We start from the raw sequence: 18,113 nt of genomic DNA on the forward strand, positions 1-18,113 counted from the left end.
AACACTCCTGCGCCGGCTTTTGGCGCTCCTTTTGGGGTAGAAAATCCCGAAAACCGAATGAATCAATCACTCATCCGCCTTATTAGTGTGGGTTGGTAGAAGGCGGTGGGCAGTCTGGATTTGCAAGAAGCCCCCGAGAGTCTCCCCACTCATGTTGTGCGCTGCTGCTTGCCTACATGTGTCCATGTCTTCCCCAGGGCATTTTGCTGCCCAGATGGCAGTTTTGGGGTCCCGTGGTCAAGGCAAACAAGGAAACATTGGGCCTAGGGTGGGAAGAGGGGAAGGGCACAGATTTACCTTCTGGGCCTGGGTCCCCCCACCCTCTCGAGGTCTGGCCTGGGAGTCCCAACTGTGGTGGTGGTGGGGGCGTCCTAGGAATCAGGGCATGCTGGATCTTGCTGGGGTCACCGGTCACCTACTGAAGGTTAAGGGCAGGAGTTTGAGTGACAAGCCCAGATTGTCACTGGGCAGATTCAGTCCCAGGATGGGCCAAAACTCAGCTTGGGAGGGAGGAGAGACGAGAACAGATGCCAGACGTGGGTTCTGCGGCCCCGCGATCCCCGGAGGAAGAGGAAAGGAAACCCCCGGTGACGTTCCACCCGCAGCAGCACCTGCCCATCCACGAAACGACTCCAGGGCGCACAGGAGAAATGACCTTTAATGTCCGACTCGGCTTCCCACCCCGCGCCCCGCCGAGGTGCCACCACCGTCCGGAGAAGCCAGTGCCCCGAGGAGGGCCCGGAGAGACAGCGGGGACCCCACCGGCCCGTCGCGGGGGGCCTCCGGGGCGCGCACGCACTCTGCCCACCCACGCGCACATGCAGACGCACCCCCCGCGCAGCGCACAGACACACACGGGAACCCACGTTAAAGACAAGCACAGAGGGACTACTATGGACACGGGGGCGGGCGGCGGCACCCCCGGCTCTCAGCATGCTCGGCCCCTGGCACCCATGCCCCTGCCAGAAAAGCACCCCGCCGGGGCGCGTCTCCCCCGGCCGCCCGCCCGCCCGCTGTCCACGCTCGGGGCGGCCCTAGCAGCGGCCGGGCGCCAGGGGCATGTTGGTCTTGCAGCGCGGCTGCCCGTTGGCCAGGGCGGCGGCGGCGGCGGCGGCGGCGTCCCGGTCCCCGTCGGGCAGCGCCTGGAAGGTGAAGAGCGGCTCGGAGTCGCGGCGGGCGCGGCGGCCGGGCGGGTCGGGCGCCGGCAGGGCGAGCAGCGCGCCGGGCGCTCGCCACTCGGGGCAGGCGCCCAGCTCGAGCGCGGCGGGCGGCGGCGGGCCGCGGCCCAGGTAGCCGGGGCTGGGCGAGGCCGACGGCAGGGTCCGCTGGCTGCCGCTCAGGCAGCTGCCCGTGTCGTCCAGCGAGTCCCGGCGCGTGTGCGAGCGCTCCAGCGAGCCGCCGCGCGTCCAGGGCCGGTACGGGTCGTAGGCGCAGCCGCCCAGGCGGCGACGGCGGCGGCGGCGGCGGCGGCGGCCGCGGCACTCGCAGCCCAGCAGGCGCAGGAAGGCGCGCTTGAACTCCTTGCTGGAGCACGGGTAGATGATGGGGTTCAGGCAGCTGTTGAAGTAGCCCAGCCAGAACACCACGTTGAACACCGGGTCCGGGGGCTTCAGGGCGGAGAACAGGGAGCCTGCGGGGCGGAGACAGACGGGAGGACGGACAGACAGGTAGACAGCGCGTGGTCAGTGATTCGGCTCTGCCTCGACCCCGTCCGCACCACCCCCCGCCCCCCCGCCGCTCCCCGGGCTGGGAAGGAAGGCTCTTCTAGGTTTCTTTCTGGCATATTTCCCACTTGCCACCCTTCACTGTCCTCCTTTTTTGGGGGGCCCATGCCAGTCTTTTTGACCGTATTTTTGCTTGTTTGTTGTTGTTGTTGTTGTTGTTTTTGGGTCACACCCGGCAGCGCTCAGGGGTTCCTCCTGGCTCTACGCTCAGAAATTGCTCCTGGCAGGCTCGGGGATCCATATGGAATGCGGGGATTCGAACCACCGTCCTTCTGCATACAAGGCAAAGGCCCTCCCTCCATGCTATCTATCTCTCTGGCCCCTTGACTCTTTACCCGCCATAAGAAAGCCATGAAGGAGACGCTTATTTTTTTCTGTGGCTAACATGATACTGGATTAAAGACCCGCCAATGAGAGGAAGAGTGGGGCCGGAGCAAGAGTGCAGCCGAGAGGGTTTTTGCTTTGCAAGAGGCCGCCTTGGGTTCCATCCCCCCCGCGTCCTACCTATATGGTCCCCTGAGCCACCCAGGAGTAATTCCTGAATGCACAGACAGGTATAACCCCTAAGTATCGCTGGGTGTGGCCCCCCCAAAATAAACACAAGATAAAATGAAGCTAGAAGAGTACAGACACAGGATGATGACACTTATCTCTAATATCTAAAATAACTGGCCAAGAAAATGTAATGTAGTAAAGAGGGGGATGTCTAGATAATTCATGAACCCAGAAGATAGGGAGGAGGACAGAGCAGGAAGGGAAGGCGGGAAGGGTCAGGAGTACACTGATGGTGTAGAGGTGAGGGATGGCTGAAACTACCCAGCCAGTAGTCAGTAACAATGAAACCAGGACCCCAACCACAACCACAACAACCAAACTCCTGAATGAATTTGTCAAATAGGCAGGCTGTGTGTGTGTGTGTGTGGGGGGGGGGGGGAAACAGGACACTGGTGAAGGGAATTGACACTGCTAGTGGCACTAATGCTAGAAGACAGTATATGCCTAAAACTCAACTATAAATAATCCTGTAAGTCACAGTGTCTTAATAAAACTATATAACAAAAAGATAAAATTAGACAGTGTAGGGGCCAGAACAATAGCATAGTGGTAGGGCATTTGCCTTGCACGTGGCTGATTCAGAACAGACCTTGGTTAGACTCTCAGCACCCCATATGGTCCCCCAAGCCAGGAGCAATTTCTGAGCGCATAGTCAGAAGTAATCCCTGAGCAACATAGGTTGTGGCTCAAAAAAAGCCAACAAAACAAAATAAAAAATTAGATTGTGTAAAGTAAAGAAGAGTGGGCCAGGGAACCATGGATGAAAGCTCCTAAATGGATGTGTGGAGGGGAGGGGAAGTCACAGCAGAAGTTACTTGATAGGATGGGACATTGGGGGAGTAGGAAGATGCACAGGAAAGAAACAATGTCAGATGGGGGCCACAATTAGAAGGTTTAAAGGACCACTCTTTACCTATGAGTGAAGAAAAACAATTTAAAAAAGAAGTACCATGAGACAGATATGGGAGATGCTTATAATGTCTAAGACTGTCAAAGGATTTGGAATATGTGAGGGGCTAGGGAGACAGTACAGCCTTGAGGCACATAGCTGACTTGTGTTTGACATCCCCCCCCCCCACCACATAAGGTTCTCTGGGCCCTTCCAGGAGTGAGCCCTGAGTGAGCAGTGATAGGTGTGGCCCAGAAAGAACGAATCAAAAGAATATATGATTAATTCCTGCAAACTGACCATTCAGTAAAGGGCAGCCTTTACAGTTGAGGGAGTTTATACAATAAGAAACCAAAAAGGCTGTGAAGTGCAGGACAAGGTGGCCCAAACATGAAACAACCAAATGGATTAAGATAAAAGCCACAAAGACATAACAAAAAATGAGACAGTGGAAGGTCTAGAAGCTAGATAGATAGCACAGGGGATAAAGCATCTGGTAGACAAGGAGTCTCTACCAGTCTGCCAGGAGGCACTCCTGAGCACAAAGCCAGGGACAGCAAAGCCCTTTTGACCCCCACAACTAAAGCAGGGATCTAGGCAGCGAGTTTCAAGTGCAGGGAGGGTGAGAGGACATGAGGAGCCTTAGGGCTGGTCAGCTGGGGCCCAGGCTATGTAGACATTTCTGGAACTGTGGGTCTGATGAAATACACTACTCCCGCCACAGTTCTGCTCTGGGAAGAGATCTCAAAGGATGTTCGCACAGGCCCATAGGAGACATGCTAGCATGCTTGGGTGACTTTAGATCACAGTAATGGGGGAGGGAGAAAAGCCAGGTGCTCACTGAGAGTTTCAAGAATGTAGAGTGAGGGCTGGAGGGGTGGCACAAGTTGTAGGTCGTTTCCCTTGCATGTGCTAACCTAGGATGTATGATCCCCCAAGCCAGGAGCGATTTCTGAGCACATAGCCAGGAGTAAGCCCTGAGCGTCACCAGGTGTGGCCCAAAAAACAACAACAAAAAAAAACAAAGAAAGGAAGAAAGGAAGGAAGGAAGGAAGGAAGGAAGGAAGGAAGGAAGGAAGGAAGAAAGGAAGGAAGGAAGGAAGAAAGAATGCAGAGTGAGGTAAAAGGTGAGCCCCATACTGACCCATGCATATATGGAGGCACCAAGACCTCCAATCTAGTATGTTTTGCATGAAGGCAGTAGGAAAGATAATGCGATTTATAATCTAATGCTATTTTGACAACCCTCCAAAAACTAGACTAATTTTGTAGAAAACACATTTAAATGAAAAACATAAGTATGCAACACAAAATAATTTTGTGGGGACAGACTTCAAACTGGGAATGATGGGAAAAAATCAAGAGCATGAGAGATCAGAAGCCAAGAAAGTTGTCCTAAGTCTTGAAACACTGAAACCATTAACTCATCCCTCTGAATTTGAGGCCCTAAGCAGAATTAAATTTAAGACAATTTCCATTTTAAATGCAAGGCATTGAGACTTGGGGAGTGCCTCGCCTCAGGTGCTGCGGCTTGTAACATTGCCAGATCTTAAACACAATTCAACTGGATTACAAAACCTTTCTTAAAGTAATGCTATCAGCAGTACCCTTTGTGGAAAATGAGAACATGGGAGGAAGAAATTATTTTGAATTATTTTAAAGGCATATATATATATATATATATATATAATCTGCTCGATGTGGGATGTCACATATAGGAGTGGAGTTTTGCTGCTGCATATACACATTTAAATGATAACCAAGATGGAATTACATACCACAGAACATTCTGTAACTTCAAATCAGGCCCCTGATCCTGCCAGAATGCGGGCCAGCTGCCCTTCTCTCTGCTCATTCTAGCTTCTTGCCTTCTCAAGGACCTGCTTCCTGGAACAGCTTTCACACTCCCCCCACCCCCCACCCCACCCCAGGCTGGGGCTTAAACTCATATGTAAAACATGCACTCTAAATAAAAAGAAACAAACAAAAAATATTTGTCCTGGTTTTGGAGTAAACTTGAATTTCTGCCCCCCTTCATGTTCCCTTGATTATTTATTTAAGGCTTGACCTATTATCCCAGGGAGCCTCCTTAGCAATCCAGGGCAGATGGCCACATGCCAGTGTGGGCTAAGGCAGAGAAGGACACTGCGAGAGAGAGAGAGAGAGAGAGAGAGAGAGAGAGAGAGAGAGAGAGAGAGAGAGAGAGAGAGAGAGAGAGAGAGAGAGAGTGAGAGAGGAGAGAGAGAGAGAGAGGAGAGAGAGAGGAGAGAGAGAGAGAGGAGAAGAGAGAGAGAGAGAGAGAGAGAGAGAGAGAGAGAGAGAGCTGCCCTTCCACTTGAGGCAGTGCTGATTAGATAAACTCTGAAACCTGGTGATGGAAGATGAGGCTGAGCTTGCTCTGGGAGATGTGGAGAAGAGCGCCATTTCATGGTCTCATCTTTTGCAAGGGTATGTCAACCTTTGGAGCCTGCACCCAGGAGCCAGAGCGATAGTACAGCTGATAGGGAGTTTGCCATGCACACGGCGGCTCCTGGTTCGATCCTGGCCAGTCCAAGGAAGCCCATATGGTTCTCCTGAGCCTACCAGGAGTAATTTCTGAGCTCAAGAACTACTTGAGGAACCCCTGAGGAACCCCTGAGCGCCACCAGTATAACCCCAAAAACCAAAACCAACCAACCAACCAACCAAAAAGAATAGTGCACTCAGCTCCCAGATGAAAGCAAGCAAACAGGGAGACCTGGCAAACACTATGGGGTGAGATGTTTCTGTCCTGGGGAGGGGCTGCCTTGTTCCTGGTACTTGGACTGAGGGGCCCCTTGGGAAGAGGAGCTTGCTTGTTTGCTAAACACACCACTTGCTCTGTGCTCACCAGCCCTGCTCAAGTTAACAGCACATTTGACAATAACTGGTTTAAGTTATTGCTGACTGGAAATACAGATAATAATCATGTTTATCAGAGCTGCAGTTTATCAGGTGTGTGGGCTCTGCTAAGGGTGTGTAAATCCTGGACACATCCTTAGCTCTTGCAGTTATCACAGTGTAGCAGCACTTACATTTTTATAATGCACTCATTTTTTCATTCATTCACTCTTTCCTACAACACTCAGTTTTACTAAACACCAGGCCAGGTTGAGTGTGGGCAGAGACAAAATGGGGTGTGGTCTCTGCTGCATGGGAGCCCAAGGGTGGTGGGCAGGCCAGTGTCTAATGAATCCTGGTTCCAGAATACCCAGGAAATTATGCTGGGGAGGATGTCTGAGAATTACTGCTCTCTTGTGCCCAAGTGGCATTTTATTTAGGTTCTTCCTCACCCCCATCGCCCAGGAAATAACTTGTCAAGGACAGAGATGGGTTTTCTTCCCAAATTCCCCCCAAGCTCTGTGACACCAAACATCAGCCAGCCAGCTGGGGGACATAGCTTTGGCCCCTTTCTCATCTAGCTAAATGAAACTAATGAGGGGAGTGGTTTCTGGGTTATTCTGAGATCAAGCAAGATTAAAAACCTGGAGAGTCCTTATGGGCACTCTGGGCGGCAGGCTGCCCACCATCTGGATAGACTCAGTTGTTAATGCCAATTGACCCAAATTAATCAGGGCTATTCCTATAAATCTCCCATTCAGAAGGGCATCTAAATATTGGGAACTGCAGGTATCTTTCTAGGTCTCTAGAAATCTTTTCGTTGAGTGGTAGATAGATAATGGGTTGCACCTAGCTAGGGAAGCCCCGCACATTTGTGGGTACTGGCCTGTTCTCTAGACCATCCACTGGGGGTCAGTGTGGGTCCGGGCCAGCCTCACATTCCACACATATTTCTTTTCTTTTTTTTTTTTGGGGGGGGGGGCACACCAGCGGCGGTGCTTAGGGAATACGGCTGGCTCTGCACTCAGGGGTCATTCATGATGGTGCTCGAGGGATGGAACCCGAGTTGGCTGAGTGTAAGGCAAATGCTCTACCCTTTGTGCTATATAGCTCGGACCCCCCTCACAGAAGTCCTGCCATCTCTCTTCCTCTGTGGAAGCCCTGCATGCTCTTGGGGTTAGTGGGAGGGACAGAGTTGAGGAGGTCCAGCAGGCCTGTGCAGAGAGGAATCTAGAGAACAGGAAGAGCATAGCTAGAGCCCAGACCTTGGAACTCCATAAATATTTGTTCCGAGGTTAGGGAGTGAGCACATAGTCTCATGTCAGCACCATCTCTACATTTGCCTATGCATAAATCCAAGTGAAGTGGAGCAGAGAGACCTTGTAACAACTCTTTCCACTGTGGAATCTCTTCTGAACAAAATCTGTCCCTAAGTGATTTTCTTTTTTTTCTTTTTCATTTTTCTTTTTGTTTTTGGGCCCCACTTAGTGATGCTCAGGGGTTACTTCTGGCTATGCACTCAGAAATCATTCCTGGCTTGGGGACCATATAGTACACTGGGGCATTGAACTGCGGTCAATCCTGGGTCAGCTGTGTGCAAGGCAAACACCCTACCACTGCGCCAATACTCTGCTCCCCCTTTTGGGTCACACCCGGTGGTGCTCAGGGGCTGCTTTTGGCTCTGTGCTCAGAAATTGCCCCTGGCAGGCTAATCCCATATGGGATGCTGGGAATTGAACTCCATTGTCGTCCTGGGTTGGCAGTGTGCAAGACAAACGCCCTATCGCTGTGCTGTCTCTCTGGCTCCTTAAGTAGTTTTCTTATGGAGCAAATGCACTCATCTCACAAACCTGTTTGCTAGGGTCCATGCACACCTAGGCTGCATATCTAGAGACTCCTGATGAAAAGGAACCCTGTGAAAATATCAGGTTTGCTCTCAGACACCCTAATAAAGCAGGCACTATAAGTCACATGATTTATTTGGTTTTTCTGCAGTTCACAAAGGTGATGTTTACACTGTAGTCTGAAAAGGCTACATGCATACTTGATTATCACAGTGTTACATATCCAAAGGTACTAGAAAGTGTTTACACTGAGTATAATAATATTTTTAGTATCAAACTCAATGCATCAGCTCACCATGGAGCCAGAGCCAGTACCTATGAAGGGCAGTATTCAGTAACAGAACCAGCGAGGCCTCTCTGGGTTTGTGGAGCAGCCAGGGCTGTTCAGACAGCCCCAGGTACCACTAGTGGGAGGGCAGATGCTCTAGCACAGAGCTAAGCCCCTGGCCTCTGCCAGAAGCTGAAGAACTCAGATGGGCCTGGATGGAGATGCATGTTGAAACTGAGTGGGGCAAGTAGGTGTGCTGTCTGGGCTGTCCCAAGAGGGGGTGATTCTGGCTCAGACCCCTACTCAGTGCCGGTCATTGGGCTGAATGCTGAACCTGTTCCACATGACCCTTCTTGATTGTCTAATTTTGGGAGCCAATTGTCACTCAGGAGAGCTGCGACTCAGTTGCTTGAGGTCACAGAGTGAGTGGGGGAATAGGCAGGTCAGAGGGAAGCTACTGCCTGCCAGCACAGTCACCGGAAACATGATAGGAGTACAGGGGGAGGCAACGAGCGGAAGCAGCTGGGCCAGAGGTTCCTTCTCTGTGATTTTTGGTATTTTCCAACATGTTCTCCAGAAACATGAATTGCTTTTTGGCGATTGGGAACAATCCAGTGAACATAACTTAAAAACACCAAAGCAACAAAAGGGACAGTATTTATTGGGTAGCTAACTCTTTTCTATTTCATGACAGCTCGGTGACAGGTGTGGCCATTCTGAACTCAGAGAGGTTGGAGCAGGTGCCTTGGGAGGTGGCATAACTCAGTGTCCTGCACAGGGGGAGACAGGGTATGCCCAGATAATTCCCACTCATTCCTGAGGTACACTAGAGTCCCCTGCCCTTACCGACTTATTGTGAGGCAGAAGGGGGGGGGGAACCCTTTCTGTCCTGTATGGATTGCCACATCCAGGGGCCATCACTGGATTTGGGATTAAGGATGAGCATCCCTGGACACTGCACCCAGACCTTTCAGATTTGGTCCCCCAAGCAGTGAGTGGTGACCCTCCAGGCTGCTGATGGGACCGTCAGATGATAAATTTCATCTGATTTATCCCAGACCATTCAGTGTCTTCACAGGAGCAAGTGGGTAGTAAAACCTTTCTGATTAGCAAGCAGTAAATGGAGAGGAAACTGATTTTTTTGAACGTGGCTCATGTTAGAAGCCTTCATCTGCACGGTTAGCCCCTTCATCTGCACGGTTAGCCGAGCCAAGTCTCCCCACTCCAGAGAAAGTTTGGCCCAATAAAAGCTAGAAAGAAACAGTTGCTGATTCTTTCAGCACCTCCTTTTCAAGGAGATTTCCTTTGAATTTGGAAGTCCCCAAGGAAGTTCCTCTGCGTGCTTGCCATTTCACCCTGGACTGAGGTCATAAGGCAAACGGGCAAAGACAATGCGTCTTTGTTTTTGTTTTTTGTTTTTGTTTTTGGGCCACACCCGGTTTGGACCCACAAGCTCCTGCTAAGTTGAGAATGAAGGCTGGAAATGCTTCTCCTTTATGGAGATGGGAAACCATGAGCAACTATGTTTACAAACATTGGCAGGCAAGACTTTCCGGCAGTCCTGCTGTTATCAGATCTCATTTTACAGATGAGGAAACTGAGGTTTAAGAGATTAACAAAATCACATCTAGGAAGAGGCAGAGCCCAGGATTAAAATCCAACTCTGAAACCCAGCTCTCACTTTGTGTTTTGCACTAAGAAGAAAGACGTTCCTATTTGTTCCCCTAAGCACCAGAAATTTTCTTTCTCAACTGAGAATAATCTCTCTCTGCTGAGTTGCCAAAATACTTTATCTGGACCTAAAACATGGCAGCTGTCATTTCTACCTTGAATCAGTCGCTGAAGTCTAAGCCTCAACTCCTGAGATTCCATGAAGTGTTAGAAAAGAGAGATCCTGGGGCCGGAGATATAGCACAGCGGCATTTGCCCTGCAAGCAGCCGATGCAGGACCTAAGGTGGTTGGTTCGAATCCCGGTGTCCCATATGGTTCCTCGTGCCTGCCAGGAGCTATTTCTGAGCAAACAGCCAGGAGTAACCCCTGAGCACAGCCGGGTGTGGCCCAAAAACAAAACACACACACACACACACACACACACACACACACGCACACACAAAAGAGAGAGAGAGAGAGAGAGAGAGAGAGAGAGAGAGAGAGAGAGAGAGAGAGAGAGAGAGAGAGATCCTGTTAGATTTTTCTCCCTGTCCCAGGGCCAAATTCAGTGCCCAGGGCATGCGAGGACAGAGTAGTGCAGTAACAAAATAGTAGTAACATAATAAACCTGAAATCCGTTCAACCTGGGTGCTTAATATCCAGGCATCCAGGGATTCTGGGGCCAAATCTACTCCCCAATCTTCACCAGACCCAGAAGTTTGGAGGGCCATGTAGTTCTGCAAAGTTTATGTGTACTCTAGCCCTTCAAGCCATCTGGCCTCCCAAATTTTGTTTTGTTTGTTCTTTGGGTTACACTCAGTGATGCTCAGGAGTTACTCTACTCCTGGCAGGCTCAGGGGACCATATAGGATGCTGGGGATCGAACCTGGGTCCGTCCCGAGTCATCTGCGTGCAAGAAAAATGCCCTACTGCTGTGCTATCGCTTCTGGCCCCCAAATCTACTTCTTTTTTGGGGGGGCACGCCCAGCGGATCTCAAGGCTGATTCCTCACTCTGTGCTCAGAGAAACCCTGCTCAGAGCTCAGAGCATGCAAAACAAATGCTCTACCTACTGTACTATCTTTCAATCCTTCAAATCTGGATATTTTTTGTTTTTGTTTTTGGGTCACACTCGGCGGCCTTCAGGGGTTACTCCTGGTTCTTGCTCAGGAATCGCTCCTGGCAGGCTCGGGGGACCATATGTGATGCCTGGATTCGAACCACCATTCTTCTGCATGCAAGGTAAATGCCCTACCTCCATGTTATCTCTTCAGCCTCCTCAAAGCTGGATTTTAACAAGACTTGTTAAAAGGTAAGAAGCATGTTAGCCCACATTGCAATTTTATTTTGAAGATTGTTTTTCCCGGGGAATTTTGAGATTTATGGATGAGCAAAAGCTGGGCTCAGAGCCACCTCACCATGGGCTTGATCTCTTGCTCCCAACCCTCCAGAGGCATCTCCAGTTTATAGGATAAAGTTCAAACTGCTCGGGCTGAAATTTAAGACTCGGTCAACTTGGCTGCCACAGGCCAATCCCTCACGACACGAGCTGGCTTTCCTGGTGCTCTTCCAATCCTTTGTTGGCCTGTCTGTGCTACCCTTTACTCCCCGCTCCTCCTCCCCATCCTCTTGGGGCCAGGCTCAAATTCCTCCTTCTCTAAACCAAGGCATGGCTTCCTCTAAGATATGAAAGGCACCCATATGTAGTGAAGAAAGCACAAGCAGTTCCCTCTGCAGGTCTCAGTCTAAGGGTCTGACTGTCATTGTCCCTGTGCTGAGTCACACCCCAAGTCACCTAAAAAGCCAAGGGTGCCAGTGGAGCAGGGCCATTTCCCCCATGCACACTTTTCAGCATTCTTAGTACTGCAGGGCCAGGTGTGGGCAGTGGGAGGAAACAAGCATTGTGGGTTGGTTATTTGGAAAGGATGAGAATGCGTGCATATTTTTTCTTTTGGAAAGGTTTTGGGTCACATTCAACAGTGCTCAGGGCTTATTCCAGGCTCTGTGCTCAGGAATCACTCCTGGAAATGCTCGGGGACCATATGAGATCCTGAGGATTGAACCTGGGTTGCTGAGTGCAAAGCAAATGTTCTCTCTCTGATGTATTATCATTCTGGCCTCTGAGCAATCAATATAGACACCATGATTTTTGTGCCATTCTCCACCAATGGTTCTTTTTATTTATTTATTTGTTTGTTTGTTTATTTATTTATTTATTGGGTTTTTTTTGGAGGTCACACCCGGCATCACTTAGGAGTTACTTCCAACTCTATGCTCAGAATCGCTCCTGGCAGGCTAGGGGGACCATATGGGGTACCGGGATTCGAACCACCGACCTTATGCATGAAAGGCAAATGCCTTACCTCCATGCTATCTCTCTGCCTCCCCACCAATGGATCTTAATCTGCCAGTTTAGCACCCTGCAATTCCAGGATCTCACAGAGCCTTTAAAAACCACCCCTGGGTTCCCAGGAGGTGCCTTCATATTAGGAGGCTTGCTATTCTTTCTATCCCAGCTGTTTGGCTTATTTATTTCAGTGTTTCCCTGTTTACAAGTTCCCCGAGGCCAGGGGCCAGCTTGCTCATCTTGGTGTGTCTTGCCTTTCACCTGAAGCTTTGCGAACAGACACTAGCCACACAGCTTGCTTGGTGCGCACAGTGGAGCTCCTGCTAGGTGCTGTGGACATGGCTGTGAAGCATGCTGCTGATCTGCATCTAGCTGCCTTCTCCTTTCTCTTGATGGATTTAACTGAAAATGGTACTAATGCCCACCTCAGCTTCCATCTCCATCCTGGAACCTTTCCTGCCTACGTCAGTCCTTTATCTTTATTTCCATACCACATGCATCCACTCTGAGTATTTGCTGTTAGAAGATGTCTCCACTGGGCCGGAGAGATAGCATGGAGATAATGCATTTGCCTTGCATGCAGAAGGTCGGTGGTTCGAATCCCGGTATCCCATATGGTCCCCCGAGCCTGCCAGGTGTGATTTCTGAGCATAGAGCCAGGAATAACCCCTGAGTGTTGCCAGGTGTGACCCAACCCCCCCCCCCAAAAAAAAAAGATGTCCCATTGACCCTCTCTGTCTCCACTGGTAGGTTAGAGCACCTCCAAGAAGGACTTCCAGCCTCAAAGCACATGGCTGGATATGCAGGTAGAGCCCTCAAATACCCACATGAACGGATCCACCTGGTCCCACTTTCAGGAGAAAGACTGCCTTCCAGCTGAAGCCCAGAGTCGGGACAGTAGGGTTGGAGCAGTTTCTAGAGCACGAAATGTTTCATCTCTGATGCCAAACTTTGTCCCTTGCCTGGACCTCACAGCAAATAGCATTTTTCTTGGTAGGACAGTTTTAGAAACAATATTGTTTGGATCCTGTGAAGGAAGCTATAAAACTTTACTAAGGAAACTCTTCCTTATAAAAGAAAGATCTTATGAAATGTCTTTCTTATAAAAGAAAGATATGTCTAAATGGAGAGATAGTTTGCTTTTGTACAGGAAGTCTCTATTTAAGATAACTTTAGTTCTTCCCAAATGAATCTGTGAATTCAAGACAATCTCTCAAAATCACAAATGCAGGATTCTTCCCTACTTTTTTGACTTTTGGTGGGAGAGGGTGGAATCTAAGTGATCCTAAACTTATTATATGGAAGAAAATGGACAAAAACAAAACAAAAACAAAACCCAACCCAGACCAGTTAGAAGAAGAGGGGAGTGTTGGGGTAGGATGGGAGCAATGAGTTAATCTACCCCAATAGATAATGGACATAAAATTGTAGAAAAATCAGACATATCTATGAGATGAAGTAGTTTAGAAAAAGGACCAAATATTTATAAAAATCTGTGCTATTTCAATATAGGAAAAATGGCTTATTATAGAAGTAGTGTCAGCACAGTAAGCTAATTAATTTAAAATGAACAAAGCTTGACCCCTATGTTATTTGTTAGGCCAAAACCCTGATGAGATCAAGGGAATTCAGGTTCATTGGTAGTGTTAAGAGAATAGAACTAAATATTACAAACTATGGAGTCAGCAACATTGAAGTCATGAGACCTCCCAACTTAAACATCCAAACTTAAAAAGGTGCCTGCTATGACAGCAGGCTGGGAGGGTATGGATTGGTTTGTAAAGGAGGGGCAATGATGCTGGAATTGGTTATGAAATATTATATTTCTAAAACTCAACAATGGGGCCCGGAGAGATAGCACAGCAGCGTTTGCCTTGCAAGTAGCTGATCCAGGACCAAAGGTGGTTGGTTCAAATCCCGGTGTCCCATATGGTCCCCCGTGCCTGCCAGGAGCTGTTTCTGAGCAGCCAGCCAGGAGTAACCCCTGAGCACCGCCGGGTGTGATCCAAAAACCAAACAAACAAACAAACAAACAAACAAAAAACTCAACAATGAATAACTTTGTAAATCACAGTGCTTTAAATAAAAAAACTTGATGAATTTAAGATTTAAAGTGTAAAATTATGAAAATATTAGAAAATATAAGTGAAAAAAATTTTTTTGTTTTTGGGCCACACCCTGTGATGCTCAGGGATTACTCCTGGCTATGTGATAAGAAATCACTCCTGGCTAGGGGGACCATATGGGACACCAGGGATCGAACCAGGTTCGTTCGTCCTGGATCTGCCGCGTGCAAGGCAAACGCCCTACCACTGCACTATCATGACGGCCCTGAAACATTTTTGTTTTTATTTGTTTGTTTTGGGGGCCACACCTGGTGACACTCAGGGGTTACTCATGCTATGTGCTCAGAAATTGCTCCTGGCTTGGGAAACCATTTAGGACGCCGGGGGATTGATCGAATCTCGGTCTGTCCCAGGTCAGCCCTGTTCAAGGCAAATACTCTCCTGCTTGTGCTAATGCTTCGGCTCCCAAAAATTTATTTTTTGAGTTTTGGGGCACACCTGGCAGTGCTCAGGGGTTACTCTGGCTGTGCATTCAGAAATTACTCCTGGCAGACTCAGGGATTCTGGGAATCAAACCCAGGTTGGCTGCCTGTAAGGCAAATGCCAAACACAGTGTGCATTTGCTCTGGCTGTGCTATTACTCCAAATAAATCTTTTAATGCAAAACAAATTAGGATCCAAAAGGTTGCAAATTTTGAAAACATAGTTAAATAAAAAAAAAAATCGAGAGAGGAAAACAGCAGGTAGGGTATGTGCCTTATACACGGCCATCCCTGGTTCGACTCCTGGTATCCAATATGGTCCCCTCAGCCTTTCAGGAATAATTTCTTTCTTTTGGGGGGTCACACCTGGCAGCACTCAGGTGTTACTCCTGGCTCTGGGCTCAGAAATGGCTCCTGGCAGGCTCAGGGGACCATATGGGATGCCGGTATTTGAAGCACCGTCCTTCTGCATGAAAGGCAAATGCTCTACCTCCGTGCTATCTCTCCAGCCCCCTAGGAATAATTTCTGAATACAGAGCTAGAATTAAACCCTGAGCACCACTGGGAGTGGGCCCCAAAAAAGACATATGTAATTCTAATGATAGTAAAATAAATGATACTTTGACATACATAATTGTTTTTCAAATCTATAAGAGAAAAACAAATCTGTAGGGAAGAAAGTGAATGATACATATAAGGAAATAATAGGTACAAGTAAAATGACAATGAATTAATGAAAACATGATAAAATTCACTCTGTTTTTTTTGTTTGTTTGTTTGTTTTTGGGCCACACCTGGTGACACTCAGGGGTTACTCCTGGCTATGTGCTCGGAAATCGCTGCTGGCTCAAGGGACCATATGGGATGCTGAGGATAGAACCCAGATTCCATCCTGGGTCAGTTGTATGCAAGGCAATAAAATTCCCTTCTGAAGTAAGTAATGAACTACTAAGTCAGGTCCTTTAGTTGGAATAATATTTAAAATTTGCTTTTGCTTACTTGGGGGATGATAGGAGAAAAGAGACCTTTTCCTTTGTTCAGTGTTGAGGGCTATAAGTTTTGGGTAGAAAAGTAGCATTATCTAACAGGTAAAATGAGCATAGCTTTTGATCTAAGTTCTCCACATTCAGGAAAATAAGCTGTGGACTGAGTCTTAAAAAAGAGCAAAGATGAAAGCATAAGGGATCATAGACTGTTCTCCGGAAGCAGGAAATAACTTAAATTTTCAACATTAGGGGCTTGTTTTTATTTATTTATTATTTATTTATTTATTTATTTATTTATTTATTTATTTATTTATTTTTTTTGTTATTTTGGGGGAACTTGGGGGGTCACACCTGGCAGCACTCAGGGGTTACTCCTGTTCTACACTCAGAAATTGCTCCTGGCAGGCTCGGGGGACTATATGGGATGCCGGGATTTGAACTGCCATCCTTCTGCATGCAAGGCAAATGCCTTACCTCCATGCTATCTCTCCGGCCCCAGGGGCTTTATTTATTTTTTTTAAACTTCCCAGGAGTTTAAAGGCCAAAGGCCTTCTCCTGATGATGCTCAATTACCTGGATAACAGTTCATTATGAGGGGCTAAGGAGGTGGTGTTTTTTAGGATTTGCAGTGTTCTGGAGGTAAGTTGGTACTTGGAGTCACCAACCCTGTATTTAGTGGTGCTCAGGAGACCCTGTGATGCTAGGGATCAAACCCAGCCTGGCCACCTGAAAAGCATTTGCCTTAATCCCTGAACTATAAATGTTAGGTCCCCAACATTTGGGACCCAAATATCTCACACAAGGAAAGTTCACACATCTATTCAAATAACAAGAAAATACAAAAAAAAAAAAAGTCTAGAGAGAAATGAGTTGAAATCAAACAGGTTTCAGTAGCATATGGCTAGGATCTATGATTTAAAATAAAAATGAGTGTCTTTGTGTGCACACATGTGTTAGCATGTTTGGAGGAAAAGGCTGGTGAAGAAATACACCACACTGTTCCAAGTGGCTATCTTGGGAGGATAAGCTTATGAGAAGATTTTCACTGTATTTAAAAATGTTTTTGTAACGAACAAACCCTGTTCTTTAAATGAAAGAGAAGAGAGGCTAAGAAGAGAGTGATCAAAGGGGGCTGTTATGCCTTCGGGCTAGATCACCCCTTTCCTGGGCTTCAGTTTCTTCCCGCAGGAAATGGGAGCGGAATATGGGTCACATTAACTACCAAAAGCCCCCTTCTTCCCTGCTTCTCCACTTTGATTCCACCCCATTTGAGGGGTAGAACAGAAACAAAAGGAGGTACAAACAGACCTCTGTGTCTTTGAGCTGCACTTGATCCTGCTTGTGTGGCCACAGATGAAGCTGCAGGTTGATGGAGAGCTGATGTTTTTGGATAAAAGGTTCCAGGAGAGAATAGGAACAATTACTGGCCTTGGGGAATCAGATGGCAAAAGGCAGGCACAGGGCTAGTTAGGCCATTAGGCTCTGCGCTTCCTTTCATCATCCCCTCTTAGTGGCCAGCCCTGATTGCCCTGCATGGTCTCTGACTCATCCAGTTGTCCTGCCCTTCAGCTGTTGGTAACAAAGTGCTTCCCCAGAGTTGTGCTGGCGGGCCACGTTCAGGTGGACCCCGCCTGCCCTGCAGCTCCTTTCCATGTGTCTGGCTTAAATAAATGTCCCTAGCTCTTCCCTGGATTCACGCCTTCTTTTAGTCTGCAGCCGGTTTCCCAGTCACAGAGCCAGTGGCGCCTGCTGGCTTCCTCTAGGTGGCTGGATCTGCTGCCAGAGTCCCCTCCAGCTTTTCTGTATCCTGCGAGTCAGGTGCACTGCTGTGTCCTGGTTGCTGCCAGATAGTATGAGGCATCTTTGCTGCTGTAAACAAGCTGCTCTCCAGCTCCCAGCAAACGTGGCATTTGCCTAGCATCTGTCTGGGTCCATAGATGTATATAGTAAAGTGACCCCTGAGCTTCAGGGGTCCTCACAGGTGGAATTGCCTGGAAGATGGTTTGTTGTGCAACCAAAACTGTGGGACAAAGCCTGCAAAGCAGAGGGTAGGAGGGCCAACACCACAACCGGGAAAGGATTTGCTGAGAATAACCCAAGAAAGGAGAGAGAGAGAGAGAGAGAGAGAGAGAGAGAGAGAGAGAGAGAGAGAGAGAGAGAGAGAGAGAGAGAGAGAGAGAAAGCACAGTGGTAGGGTATTTGCCTTGCATGCAGCTGATCCAGGGTGAATTGCGGTTCAAATTCCGGCATCCCATATGGTCCCCCAAGCCAGCCAGAAGTGATTTCTGAGTTCAGAACCAGGAGTAACCCCTGAGCACTGCTGGGTGTGACCCATAAACCACCCCCCACCCAAAAAAAAAAAAAGAAAAAAGAAAGAGGCCAGGCAAACCAATGTTTCTGTATGTGGCATGGACATCTACAAGAACTTCGGGTGAGGTTAATC

At 48.4% G+C, this 18,113-nt stretch overlaps 1 protein-coding gene across 1 annotated transcript in view; it reads right to left on the reverse strand.

Annotated features, from left to right (window-relative positions):
• Nucleotides 1–1,034: 1,034 nt before the first annotated feature.
• ADRA1B (adrenoceptor alpha 1B) overlaps nucleotides 1,035–18,113 on the reverse strand; it is a 48,835-nt gene continuing 31,756 nt past the window's right edge. The window contains exon 2 of the mRNA XM_049775654.1: nucleotides 1,035–1,630. Within this exon, the coding sequence (XP_049631611.1) occupies nucleotides 1,035–1,630 (596 nt within the window). The remainder of the gene's footprint in view (nucleotides 1,631–18,113) is intronic.

Source organism: Suncus etruscus, chromosome 6, assembly GCF_024139225.1.
Source record: "Suncus etruscus isolate mSunEtr1 chromosome 6, mSunEtr1.pri.cur, whole genome shotgun sequence".
In the NCBI taxonomy this organism is placed as follows: Eukaryota; Metazoa; Chordata; class Mammalia; order Eulipotyphla; family Soricidae; genus Suncus; species Suncus etruscus.